The sequence below is a fragment of the Molossus molossus genome, unplaced genomic scaffold, assembly GCF_014108415.1.
Source record: "Molossus molossus isolate mMolMol1 unplaced genomic scaffold, mMolMol1.p scaffold_m16_p_16, whole genome shotgun sequence".
Lineage (NCBI taxonomy): Eukaryota > Metazoa > Chordata > Mammalia > Chiroptera > Molossidae > Molossus > Molossus molossus.
This window is the reverse complement of record NW_023425351.1, coordinates 49,530,210-49,543,830: the sequence shown is the minus strand read 5'-3', so window position 1 is coordinate 49,543,830 and position 13,621 is coordinate 49,530,210. Positions and strand designations below refer to the sequence as shown.

Sequence of the window (13,621 nt, the reverse complement as noted above, 5' to 3'; positions counted from 1 at the left end):
CTTATTCTAGAAAGGAAAGAAAAGCTTATATTGTCAAGAGATATTTACTTAAATTTATCAGCTCCTCAAATTTAAACAAAAAACTTAAGATTTATAATTCATCATAATATAGAAATGTTAAACATGAAAACACAATAAAACAAAGCATAGTCCAACCATGAAAAGTAAAAATCAATTTTTTTACCTATAAAAACAAAGAGAAAAATCTACAACCAAAGTTGTGGACAGTTTATAGAGTAATAAAAATGCTAGTACCTATCAAATGGTATTGAATGACAAAGGTATATAATAAGTAACTTTATATCCCAAATTTCATCAACTACATAAAAGAAATGGAACAAAAAAAACCTTACAGCTTGTACTTATAAAAAGAAAGAATAAAAGTTTTCATTAAGAATTGAAGGAGAAATAGATTTTTCGAACAAGCAAAAGTGAAAGAAATTCTTTACCACTAAGCAAAACTTATAAGAAATTAAGAAATGTTAAAAGGACTTTTTTAAGCTGAAACAAAAGGGCACTTATTAGTAACAGATAGTAAGTACAAAACTCACTGGTAAAGGGGTATATATATATATATATATATATATATATATGAATTCAGAATAATATAATGTCATAAATGTGGTAAATTAATCATTTATAAAGCTAATATAGGTTGAAGTCAAAGTAGTAAATATAACTCTAACTACAATAACTTGTTAATGGATATACCAGATAAAATATGTAAATTGTGACATTAAAATCATAAAACATGTTAGGAGTAAATAAATATGTAGAGTTATGGAGCTTTAGAATACATTCAAACTTAAATTGTAATCACCTAAATGTAGAGCATTATAAATATAAGGTTTTTTTTTTATGTAAGGCTCATGATAACCACAAGGCAAAAACATATAGAGGTACACAAAAGAGAAAGAGAAAGGAATTCAAGCATACCGCTGTAGAACATCATCAAATTAAAAGGAACGGAGTAAAAGAAGAAGAAAAGAATAAAACAGCCAGGAATCAATTAACAAAATGTCAATAAGTACACACCTATCAATGAACATTAAATGTAAATACACGAAAGTCTCCAATCAAAGGACACAGAGTGGCTGAATGGATAAAATGAAGACCTACCTATATGCTGTTTACAAGAGACGCACTTCAGGTATAGAGACTCACACAGACTGAAAATGAAGGAATGGAGAAATATATTTCATGTGAATAGAAATCAAAAGAAAGCTGAGGCAGAAATATTTATATCAGGTAAAATGGACATTAAGACAAAGGCTGTAACAAGACATAAAGAAGATCATCACATAATGATAATGGGGACAATCCAACAAGAGGATATAATATTTATAAATATTTATGCAACATAGGAACACTGAAATTTATAATATACTTAACAGGAGAAATAGACAGCATTATAATAATAGTAGGGAATTTTTTTTTTTATCCTCACCGGAGGACATTTTTCCAATTTTGTTCAGACAGAGTGGGAGGGGGGGGGGGGAGAGAGAGAGAGAGAGAGAGAGAGAAACATCGACATGAAAGGGACACATCGAGTGGCTGCCTCCTGCAGGACTCAACCAGGGCCGGGGACAAACTGCATCCAAGGTACGTGCCCTTAGCAAGAACCGAATCCAGGCCTCTGTGGCCTGCAGACCACACTCCAACCACTGAGCCAAACTGGCCAGGGCAATAGTAGGGAACTTTAATACCCCACTTTCATCAATAGATAAACCATCCAGACAGAAAATCAACAAGGAAACATGTGACTTAAATGATGTGTTATACCAATTGAAGTTAACAGATATAACAGAGAGCATTATATATAAAAGCAATAGAATACACTTTCTTCTCATGCACACATGGACATTATCCAGAATACATCATATGTTAGGTCACAAAGGAAGTCTTAATAAATTTAAAAAGACTAAATTCTATTGAGCATCTTTTCTGGCAACAATGGTATGAAACCAGATATCCATTAGAAGAACAAATTAGACTATTCACAAATATGTAGAGATTAAGCAAAAGAGGAAGTCAAAGGAGAAATGAAAAAATACCTTGCAACAAATAAAATGGTAGTGCAACATACCAAAGTTATGATGCAACAAAAGCAGTTCTAAGAGGGAACTTTATAGCAATAAGTGTCTATAGCAAAAAACAAGATAACTCTCAAATACACAACATAACTTTACATGTTAAAGAACTAAGAAAAAGAGACAACAAATGAGCCCAAGGTTAACAGAAGAAGGGATAAAGATCAGAGACAAAATAAGTGAAATAGAAACTAAATATATATATATATATATATATATATATATATATATATATATATATATTAATGATATCAAGAGCTGTGTTTAAAGATAAACAAAATTGAAAAACTTTTAGCTAAAGTTACCAAAGGGTGGGGTTGGGGGTGGGGAGAGAAGACAAATAAAATTAGGAACAAAAAAGGAGAAGTTACAACTGATACCATAAAAACTCAGTGGATCATAAGACACAGCTATGATGCAGCAACTTCTAGTTATGTATCTGAAGGAAACAAAAACACTAACTTAAAAAAATACCTTCAACCTCATGGTGATTGTAGCATTAATCACAACAGCCATCGGAAGCATCCTGTGTCCATCAATGGATGAATGAATAGAAGTTGTGATGTGTATATATATATGGAAGATATTTTCTGGAATATTTTACTTCATTTTGTGAATTTGATAAAATGCTAATTTAGATTTCATCTGTAACGTAAGAAAGGTTTCAAGTTTATAAAATCAAATAACACAAGACATTTAAACAATAAGCCACATAAGAAAATCTGTACGATCATTATTAGGAGACACTGAAAAGGCAACTGATAAAAATTTTACACCCATTTCTGTTTAATGCAACAATTAAAGAAACTTCCATTCCAATAGGATGCCCACTTTGATGATTATTATTTCTTGTTTGTCATAAGTTCTAGCCAATTATAATAAAAAATAAATTAGAAGACATACAAAAGTGATTCTATTTCAAAAATTCTCTACTTATAAAACTCAAGGGAATTGACTGAAAGCTACTAGAATTGAAACATTACTTCAGTAAATGAAAATGAAATGTTCCCAAGAAAATAATCATTCCCTTAATATAATGGAGGGAAAATAATAAAATAAAGGTAACTATAAATGTTCTCAGTAAGAAATACATTGTTTAAATAAACGTACAAAATTTTCCTAAAGAAAGAAAATTCACACTAAATGATGACAATGCCAAATACTGTAAAGATATCACTTTTCTATAGTAAAAGTTTAAGTAAAAATCAAAGATAAAAGGTATATTTTAATTTATCTGTAGTAAACATCTAGTTAATATATGTTTATAAACAAGAAGTGGTAGTGAAAGGGATGTGCCTTGCACAATATCCAAACAAAAGAATATATTCTGGTCACTTTAAAGTTTTAATACATCCTCAAAGAATCATTGCACAATGAAGAAGAAATGGGTCATTCTATTCAAATGGAGTTGTAGAAAATAAATTAGGTAACACTAAATCCCCCAATAAATGTCCTATTAAATGCTGTCTTAGGAGAAAGTGAACTAGGATAAAAGATAACATTTTTGCAGTGGTTGCAATACTTGGGCAGAGCTAGGATAAGTGAAATAAAAAAGACATTTTCTTAGGGCCACTAAGAGAATGCCCAGAAACTGAGCTTGGATTAGCTAGGGAGGTTTTTCTCACACACCATTCATCTCCCCATAAATGCAGACTTCTTATCACCTGCCCCAGAGCACTGCACCTGTGTATATCAGTTTCCATGTGAACATCTCATGTCTTCCTCCAATAGTCATTTAACAAACCCCCCCAGTACATGGGTGTTCATGTCTACTATGGTGATGGAAAGACAATCTCCTGCTAGCCCTTTGGGATGAAACTAAAAATCTCAAAATGAGACATGAGGGGGGAAAATGCCCTTTATTTTACAAAACCTTCATTGTTTATAAAATTTTCATAAACAAACTGGCATTTGAGCAACAGGACCTTAAATGGAAGGTAAAGTTGGATTATATGGATGTGGGAGAATGAAAATGCATGATAAAGAAACAACAATGAAAAAGACAAAGAACTGGGAGAGTTTGGGAACACAGGAGGGTACGTGAAGAATGGGCAACAAGATTAGTGAGTACTTACTATTGCTTGTATTAGCTTGCTAGGACCGCTATAGAAAAGTACCACACATTGAGTGACTTCCAAATTTCTTGTGTCACTGTTCTGGAAGCTACATCTCTGGGATCAGGGTGTCAGCAGGACCATACTCCTTCTGGAGATGCTAAGGAAAAATGTTTCAGGCTTTTCCCTGGCTCCTGGTAGTTTCCTGGCTTGACTCTAATCTTCAGATAGTGTTTTCCCTATGTTTCCCAATGTCCCCCCTCTTTAAAGACACTTAGTCATATTGGAATGGTGCCCATTCTAATGACTGCTTTTCAACTTGATTACCTGTCTCCAAATAAGACCCCATCTCCAATACATCATTCTTGGGGGTGGAGGTGAGGAGACGCAATCGATCCATTATAGTAAGCAACAAACCAGGGAGAGCTTTAGCTTTATTTAGTGGGCTAGTAGAATAAAATACTGCTTAACAGTACTTCCGGTAACAACAAAATTAAATAATTTTAGTTCAGGGAATAAACCAAAAAAAAAAAAAGAAGAAGAAAAACAAATCTAGTTACTGAAAGCAAGTAAGTTAAATGTGGTTAACAGGATCAGAATAATTTAAGTTATAATAGTTTACATATGCTTTGTTTTCTGGAAATTAGAAATTTGTACTTCAAATCATTAAGAGCTACACCAAACACAGATTTTAGTAAAAAGAATACTGGAGCTACCAACAAGAGTTAAACAAAATGGACCATAACAAAGAAATCTGCTGGAGGATATACAATCCCAGGAATTTTGCATACCCTAACAATGAACAGCAGATGGTACCAAATCCACAGAACAGTGGTAAATAAAATAGCCAATGGTTTCAATCAGTTAAAGAACTGGAATGCTAACTCTAAATCCTATGTAAACCAGTTTCCAGAGAGAATTTTTTTTTTGTTTTTAACTGAAAACATATTTGCATTTTGATGGCACATTTTCTTCCAAGGTTTTCAAAGCATTTCTGCGGGTAGGTTTTTCTGCTTTATGAGTCATTCAGGATAACTCACTTTCAAGTTGGTGGTGTATTATTGCTTTATTACAAATATAGAGACTATATTTCAGGTACACTGCAGTTTCTGGGGTTGGGAGAGTAGTAACCACCATTTATAATAATATCTCTATATGCATATGAATATCATGTATGAATAAGTTACAAACTATACAGATGTGAACAAACTAGGAAAGAATTGACTTATAAGCATATCACCATGAAAAAGATTCAGTTCTGTACTAGTTAAAGCTTTTTGCAGAATGTAATGCATTGGCCCAAATTTATGAATTAGATTATGCAAAATTAATCTTACTCACAGAAAACCATTTACATTAACACCACAATGAAATCACCTCTAACACATGGGTTATGTTCTAAAACCGGTACATAAGGTGAAAACTACATGTTGTCAAAAATCACTCACAATAACTATTAAACCACCGTAGTAAACTACACTATGTGATTTTCTACACACTTTCTCTCCAACATGGGACTAAATTGCACTTTGTCTTTGGATTGTTTTTGTTTTTGGTGGCCATCAAACAAAGATAGTTAGCTAATATATAAAGCCCATCTTGTAATAGATAAATTATTGATGACTTTTTAATATTGAACAGATGTAGTCAAATTTGGACTAATAAAATGTAAATATTACAGTTCCACTTGTCTGATTATAGTGTAAACCCTCACTACACTATTACTCAAGTCAATAACATGTTTTCAAGTACCAAAAGCAAAGGAAACAGAAGCAAAATTCAATGTATGAGACTAAAACAAACTATAAAGCTTCTGCATAGAAAGGAAACTATTAACAGAATGAACAATGTACCAATGGAAGAAAGTACTTGCAAATCATATATCTGATGAGGTGTTACTATCCAAAATATGTAAAGAATACATACAACTTAATGGCAAAAAACAAACCAACAGTCCAATTAAAATATGGACAGAGAGTCTGAACAGGAATTTTCTGAAGAAGACATACAGATGACTAGCAGGTACATGAAAAGGTGCTCAACATCACTAGTCATCAGGGAACTGCAAATCAAAACCACAGTGAGGTATTACCTCACACCAGTTAAAATGGCTATCACCAAAAGGACAACAAATAACTAATGTTGGCAAGAATGTGGAGAAAAGGGGACCCTTGTGAACTGTTGGTGGGAATGTAAATTGCTGCAATTTACAAAATATGGAAAACAGTATGGAGGTTCCACAAAAATTTAAAATAGAACTACCATATGATCTACCTATTCCACTCATAGGCATTTATCTAAAAGAAATGAAAACACTAACTCAAAAATGTATCTGCACCCCCATATTCATTGCAGTTATTTACAATGGCCATACATGGAAGCAACCTAATTTTTCATCAATGGAAAAATAAGTTTTTGTATGTATATACAACCAAATGCTATTCAGTCATAATAAAGAAGGTAATCCTGCCATTTGCAACAACATGGATGGACCTTGAGGGCATTATGCTTTGTGAAATAAGTCAGAAAAAGACAAATACAGGCAGTGCCCTCGGTGTCCCCCGGATCTGTCTCTTGCTTCAACAGTGTTTGGACGGAACAGACCCAGGGACACCCCCTCTTCCAGCCTCTAACCACCTTCCAACCTCTTCTTCGAGCACCACCTTCGGAACCGCCTCAGCCTCCGAGACCAGCCCACACCGTTTTCTGACCTTAACGCCTTACTGCGGAACCACCATGAGCTCCCAAATCCGTCAGAACTATTCCACCGAGGTGGAGGCTGCGGTCAACCGCCTGGCCAACCTGCATCTGCGCGCCTCCTACACCTGCCTCTCTCTGGGCTTCTATTTCGACGTGGCGACGTGGCTCTGGAGGGCGTGGGCCACTGCTTCCGCGAGCTGGCGGAGAAGCAGCGCGAGGGCGCTGAGCATCTCTTAAAGCTGCAAAACCAGCGCGGTGGCCGCGTTCTCTGCCAGGATGTGGTGAAGCCTTCCCACGATGAATGGGGCAAAACTCAGGACGCCATGGAAGCCGCTTTGGCCTTGGAGAAGAACCTGAACCAAGCCCTTTTGGATCTGCATGCCCTGGGTTCTACTCGTACAGACCCTCATCTCTGTGACTTCCTGGAGAACCACTTCCTGGAGGAGGAGGTGAAACTCATCAAGAAGATGGGCGACCACCTGACTAACCTCCGCAGGCTGGCCGGCCCCCAGGCTGGGCTGGGCGAGTATCTCTTCGAAAGGCTCACCCTCAAGCACGACTAGGAGCCTTTGGAGCCCAGAGGTCTTTGAGGGGCCCCTTTGCATCCCCCTGGTGTCTAGCTTTTGCCTGAGCCTCTCCCTGAAATCACTAGCCATTCCTTTTACCACCCTGGAGCCCTCTCCCATGCCTTGGACCAAATGGAAACAATAAAGCTTTTTGCAGCAAAAAAAAAAAAAAAAAAAATACAATATGATTTCACATGTGGAATCTAAAAAACAAAACAAAACAAATAACAAAAATGGAATTCATGAGAACAGATTGGTGGTTGCCAGAGGCAGGGGGAAGATTGTGGGTGAGTGGGAGAAGGTGGTCAAAGGTACATATTTTCAGTTATAAAATACAAAAGTCATTGGGATGTAATGTGCAGCATGGTGACTGTAGTTAACAATACTGTATGCTCTATTTGAAAATTGCCAAGAAAGATCTTCAAAGTTCTTATCACAAGAAAAAAATAACTACGTATGGGGATAGATGTTAACAAGACTTATTGTGGTGACCATTTTGCAATATATAGGAATATCAAATCATTCTGTTGTATACCTAAAACTAATATTATGTTTTATGTCAATTATATTTCAGCAAAATCTTTAAACTATGTTTTTATTGATTTATTATAGGGAGAGAAGAAGGGAGAGAAAGATGTAAACATTGATGTGAGAGAGAAATGATCAGCTGCCTCCTGCACACCCCTCACTGGGGATTTAGCCCGCAACCGCAACCCAAGTATGTGCCCTGACCAGGAATGGAAACGGGACCTCTCAGTCCGTGGGACAACACTCAATCCACTGAGCCACACCAGCGGGGCATATTTCAACAAATATTTTAATAAAATATTATTAGACCCTGACCTGTTACTTCTCTCTCATTTTTTCTCCCTCTTATTTTAATTGTGTCTTGGTTTGGAAAGATAAATATATGATTTATAGACCTTATGTACAGGCAAACAGGTAGTATAATAATCAGGTAGTATATATGTATATTAGATATGTCAAAGGGCACCTATTTACATATAAGGAAAGTAAGGCTTACAGAAACTAATCCCACAGTTATGATATGAAATTGTGATTTCTAGTGGAGGCTTTTATGACTTCAGAGCCAGAATTCCTTATCACTCTATATTTATCATATAAAAGCCATAAATACAGCAGAATCTTCTTCAGTCTTTTACTGAACTCAAACCTAAACTCATTCATCTAACCACTGATAAATTTGAGCTCTTTTCTGCTTTTTGCCATGTATTTGTGAAGATTCTATGCCTAAATTGCCACATTCTGTAAATTACCCCAGCTTCTTCAATGGATGTGGGTCATAGAAAACATGTATGAAAGAGCTAAAATACACCACATAGTGAATGAAGATAAATAAGTTCAACATAAATGCATCAACTAGAACAAATGAACTGTTTATCTCACAACTTTCTCATAAAACTGTTGAGACAATTTTTATAAATCACCTTAGAATTCCTTCTAAAGAGGCTTCATATGAATCACTTTATGTGTTACCTTAAACATTCTCTTGCTTTAATAAAATATAGTAAAAGAAAGTCATAAAGGTCAGAACAAACTTTAAGCAATGTTCTTAGCAACATTTTTGTTGTTGTTAATCCTCTCCCGAGGATATTTTTTCATTGATTTTCAGGAAGAGTGGAAGAAGGGAGGGAGGGCAAAAGAGAGAGAGAGAGATCAAGACATCGATGTGAGCGAGATACATCCACTGGTCGCCTCCCACACGACTCCGATGTTTCTAGTAATATTAAACACAAATAAAAACAAAATAAATGCACACCAAAAAAAGAAATTAGATAGAAAAGCAACAAAAATTGTGAATTAAGTAAAAAGGTCTAAAAGTTCAAATGTGCCATTTCCTTTTCATTCTGATTAGCTTCCTTTTGCTTATAAGAATCTTTGAGGATATATATCAAATTCTCCCAGGGGGCAGATGCTTTCTGAATTTAACATTTTTCACTCTTTGGCCCTGATAAATACATAGCAAAGAAGCATAAAATTAATGAGGAATATTGACATTCTACATGACTCAGAATTAGTAAAAATTGATGTCCATTTGTTAACAACCTTCAGGATTTGTCCTTAATCCATATATTACAAATTCCAAACATTAAAAAAATCACAACACATATTTATAATTTTTTTTTTCTGATCATAAAAGAAATATTCATGCTCTTCTGGAAAAATTCTACAGTAAAAATATGACAGAAACACAAAAATCTTTTATAAGCCCCCTTGAGGTAATTTCTGTTTCATCTTAAATAATGCAAAGTACTATAGTAAAAAAAAAAAAAAAAAACACAACCAAAAAACAACTAAGCAAATAACTGATTTAATTTGTTTTTAAATAATTCACAACTTTCAAATCTTAGAAAAGTCTAGCTTGGAAAATATTTGTTTAGATTATCAATTAAGAGAGAGGTGCATAGTCTTTATTATTCTTGATTCTTCATTTAACAAGTCTCTATTCAAAATATACTGATTACACACTTACTAAACGTAAGGCACAGTTCTAAGTTATAGGAATGAACCAAGCAAATGTATTTCTGCCCTCCTCACAGAAATTGCATTCTAGTTAAGGGGGAGGGGAGAGATAATAAAAATAAAAAAAATACTTTTAAAATATGGTATTTTAAAAGGTGATAAGTGCTTTGACAAAAAATAAAGCAGAGAAGGCAAAAAGAGTCTCCCAAGGAGTAAACAGTGCTGTAATTTAAGGGGTGTCGTCAGAAAAGGCTTCTCTGATAAGATGATAGTGGTGCAGAGCTGAAGGGAATGAAGAAATGAGTGATGACTTTGTCAGGGACATAGGGATCCGGGCAGTTCTCATATGCCCTTAGACACCGCTCTTCAAAGAAAAAAAATCAAAGACATTTTAGCAATAATTATTGTTTTTATTGTGGCAATTCACAACTAAAATTATTGCTTCACCCTTTTTTATAATTGACCATTTCATAGCCCTATTAAGGTATATATAATAAGGCTTAACTTCACCTGTTTACTCTATCTCAATACTCAATTCTTTGCCAATCATTTTATTCCATATGGAAATTCAACAGAACATGTGAAGAAATCAGACAATTCGGCTTTATTGAAATTATAGATAAAATTATTGATTCTCATACTTTGTGACTAGAAAAAGAATATTAGGTTATGTGCATGACACATGGCAATTGATGCATCATGTTGAAGGGACAACAGGAAATAGTGGGGTCTGTCTAGAGAGGACATGTTCCATCAAATGTTGAGTCACCTCTTCGCTTCAATTAATTATTGCCACACATGATTTTTTAAAGAAAAATACAAATAGATATCCAGATTTATGTATGATACATACTCATTTTTGAATGATGACAAATGTAAATACTGCATGATCTCACTTATATGTGGAATCTTATGAACAAAATAAACTGGGAACAAACTAGATCCAGAGCCATGGAAGCAGGGAACAGACTGATGGACCTTAGAGGGAAGCAGAGAAGGCAGGGGTGGGAAGCGATAAAGCAAAGGATTTACATGCCTAGAGGCATAAACAATGGGCACAGACAATAGTGTGGTGAAGATGAGGGGGAGGGCAGGAGTTGGGGGGAGGGGGTCAATGGGGGATAAAAGGGGAGGACTTCTGTAATACTTCCAACAATATAGATAGATTTTTTAAACAATGAAACATCACATGTTAACCATAAAAGGCAAGATTTGCCTCTCCTGTTTCCACTTGAGAACCTCTAGTGTGGATTTAGGTGCATGTGCCATGAGTGAAAATACACCTTCCCTGACTCCCACCACATTGACCTCCACTTAGCCATACCATATAAAGACTCTGAACTTTAGGCAGATAGGTCTGGATAGAGATGAACTAAATGGGGAAACTTTCAAATGAACTCCAGATAGATCTGTGGAATCAGAACCTAAAAACAGCCTATTCCTCACTTTCCAGATAAAAACTCTTGAGGATCACAAGATCATCATCATCAAACCAGAATGGTGACAAATGCCATAGAAACTTAAAAGTCATAGGACTAAGCCTATATTGTTTCACTCCGACCACCCACAGAGAGGTGGGCCAGAATCACCATGCCTGGTGATCCTCAATGGGACCTAGATTATCACCATTTCATTCATTTATAAAGAAGTTGAACAGGAGCTGAGGCCACCATCCTATTCGGTCTTGCTGCCAAAGGCAACCTTCAATTCTCTAGTGCAACTGCCTGCAGAGGTTTCATATAAGAGACCCACTGAATCACTGCTAGCTTGTGAGAAAAGAGAGATCCCTTGGAAGAGATACAGATTTGTCTCTCCTTAGTCTACACTGAGTACAAAGGCTCATTAAATTTAGCTCTTCCTATTAAGAGGATGTACAATAATTTTGTCAACTTTTTTGACAAGCTTTCACTTCCTGCAACAGTTCTGTGAAGCAGTTTGGGGCTACCTACCCATATATAAATTGTAAAGTTACTCCTGTAACTCCCCACCCTTTTTGGGTCACACCAAAGGTGACCCCGGAAGCAGAGAAGGGTGGCTTCAAAGCAAAGATGAGGTTATAACTTCCCTTGTCATGGAAAAGAGCATCAGAATTTATGTTCATCTAATTGTCCTCAATCAAGGTCCAGGCAATGCCAATTTGTTTCCATAGGGTCCTCCTTTCAAGTGTGCCCTTAAATAACCCTCTTCCTGACCATATGACTTGGTCATTATCAAAGTGTCTCATGAGCATATAAAAACAACACAGCATAGAAGTCAGCCCACTGGGGAGCAGCAGACACTGCTGGAGCTCAGGAATAATCTGTTCAGCTGCATAGGATTCGAGTCCTCCAGGTAGATAGCAGGAGAACATAGCAAAATCTACCACTGCCCACCTTAATCTCTTCTTTCTTTCCTCTCTTAGCTTTTTCCCATTTTTCTGCTTTATTTACTTTTTTTTTACTTTTTCATTTTTCTTTTTCTCCTGCTGATGCCTAAGATGTATTGTCCCTGGAATGGGTAACAGACCCAGACTCTAGTTCTAGCTCTGTAAAAAATTGGCCATGGGAAAGTTCTTGATCTCTCTGTGTCCTTATGTCTTCATCTGTATGGTTGTAAGAAAAATAAAGTGTGAAAGGGTGGAATTAGAGGGCTTTTTGACTCCCCAGTATGATATAATGGAGAGGCTACAGAGTATAATAACATGGGTTTAAATCCAAGTTCCTCTATCTACTACTGGTGTGACTTTGAAAAACTCACATAATCTTGCTAATTCTCAGTCTCCCAGGTACAAGGGGGAATAATGATAGTACTTAGGTTGGCAGAATAATTATCATGATTATATACATAAGGCATTTAAACAATGCCTGTCATATACTAAGTTTCCAGTAAATAATAGGCATTATTTTTAATTTTACTGATCATATGAAAATACATCATCAATATCAATTTGTTTAGCTTTCTGATTTTATTCATAGCTAAAATTATTAATGATAATTTTCTTGGTTCTTTTATTGACTAGCTTTGGGGGAGAACAAACCACGTTATTTCAGAGTATTGTTTTCATTAACTTACAAGACTCTACTTTGCCTCATCACCATACAACCAACATCTCCTTCCTTTGCCAGCAAAAATGCTCCCTCTAAAATTTAGCTTTCTCATATGCTCCCTTTAACTCATTAGCTTTTTGCTCCTTTAGAAATCATATCAACTTGCAAGAACGTATACTCTCAAGATCTATCTGATATGTACTCTTTCACCTATGAGCCCATTTAACAGGTATTTTGTAAGCTCCTGTAACCTCAATAAAGTGAGAGCTACTGAGGAGTCACCTTGGGTCCTGCTCTAGAAGAGGCAGAGATCTTGCAGTAAGTCCTAGAAGGAGGCGCAAGTCACTGGTCAGATTAGACGACAATCAAAATCCTGGCTCAAGGAAACAATAGGAAATAAGTCCCCAATTTGGAATTCTCAAAAGAGCCAATGTCAAAAATCACAATAGAATACATGGGCTTTACCTGTGGCAAGCCCAGAGGGCACAAGGCCATCCAGTCAACACTTGTATTCCCTCACCTTTGCTCTCTCCCCAAGCCTCATCACTGATGGGGTAGAGAACATCCACTGGAGGATGGAATAGGAAAGAAAGAGTGTAGGTGGTCACTACGCCTCGGGCCCTAGCTGGAATAAGGTGAGAAGACATGTCTTAGGGTAAAGACTGAGGTGTTAATTAATAGTTTGGCCAAGATGCTTTTAA

The 13,621-nt window shown here is 35.9% G+C and overlaps 1 protein-coding gene across 1 annotated transcript; it reads left to right on the top strand.

Moving 5' to 3' along the window:
• The first annotated feature begins 6,698 nt into the window (after positions 1-6,698).
• Positions 6,699-7,553, top strand: LOC118631615 (ferritin light chain-like). Its single transcript, XM_036264108.1, is given in 2 exon segments — positions 6,699-6,995; positions 6,998-7,553. Coding segments are annotated over 2 exon segments (525 nt in total). The 5' UTR covers positions 6,699-6,880; the 3' UTR covers positions 7,408-7,553.
• The last annotated feature ends 6,068 nt before the right edge of the window (positions 7,554-13,621 follow it).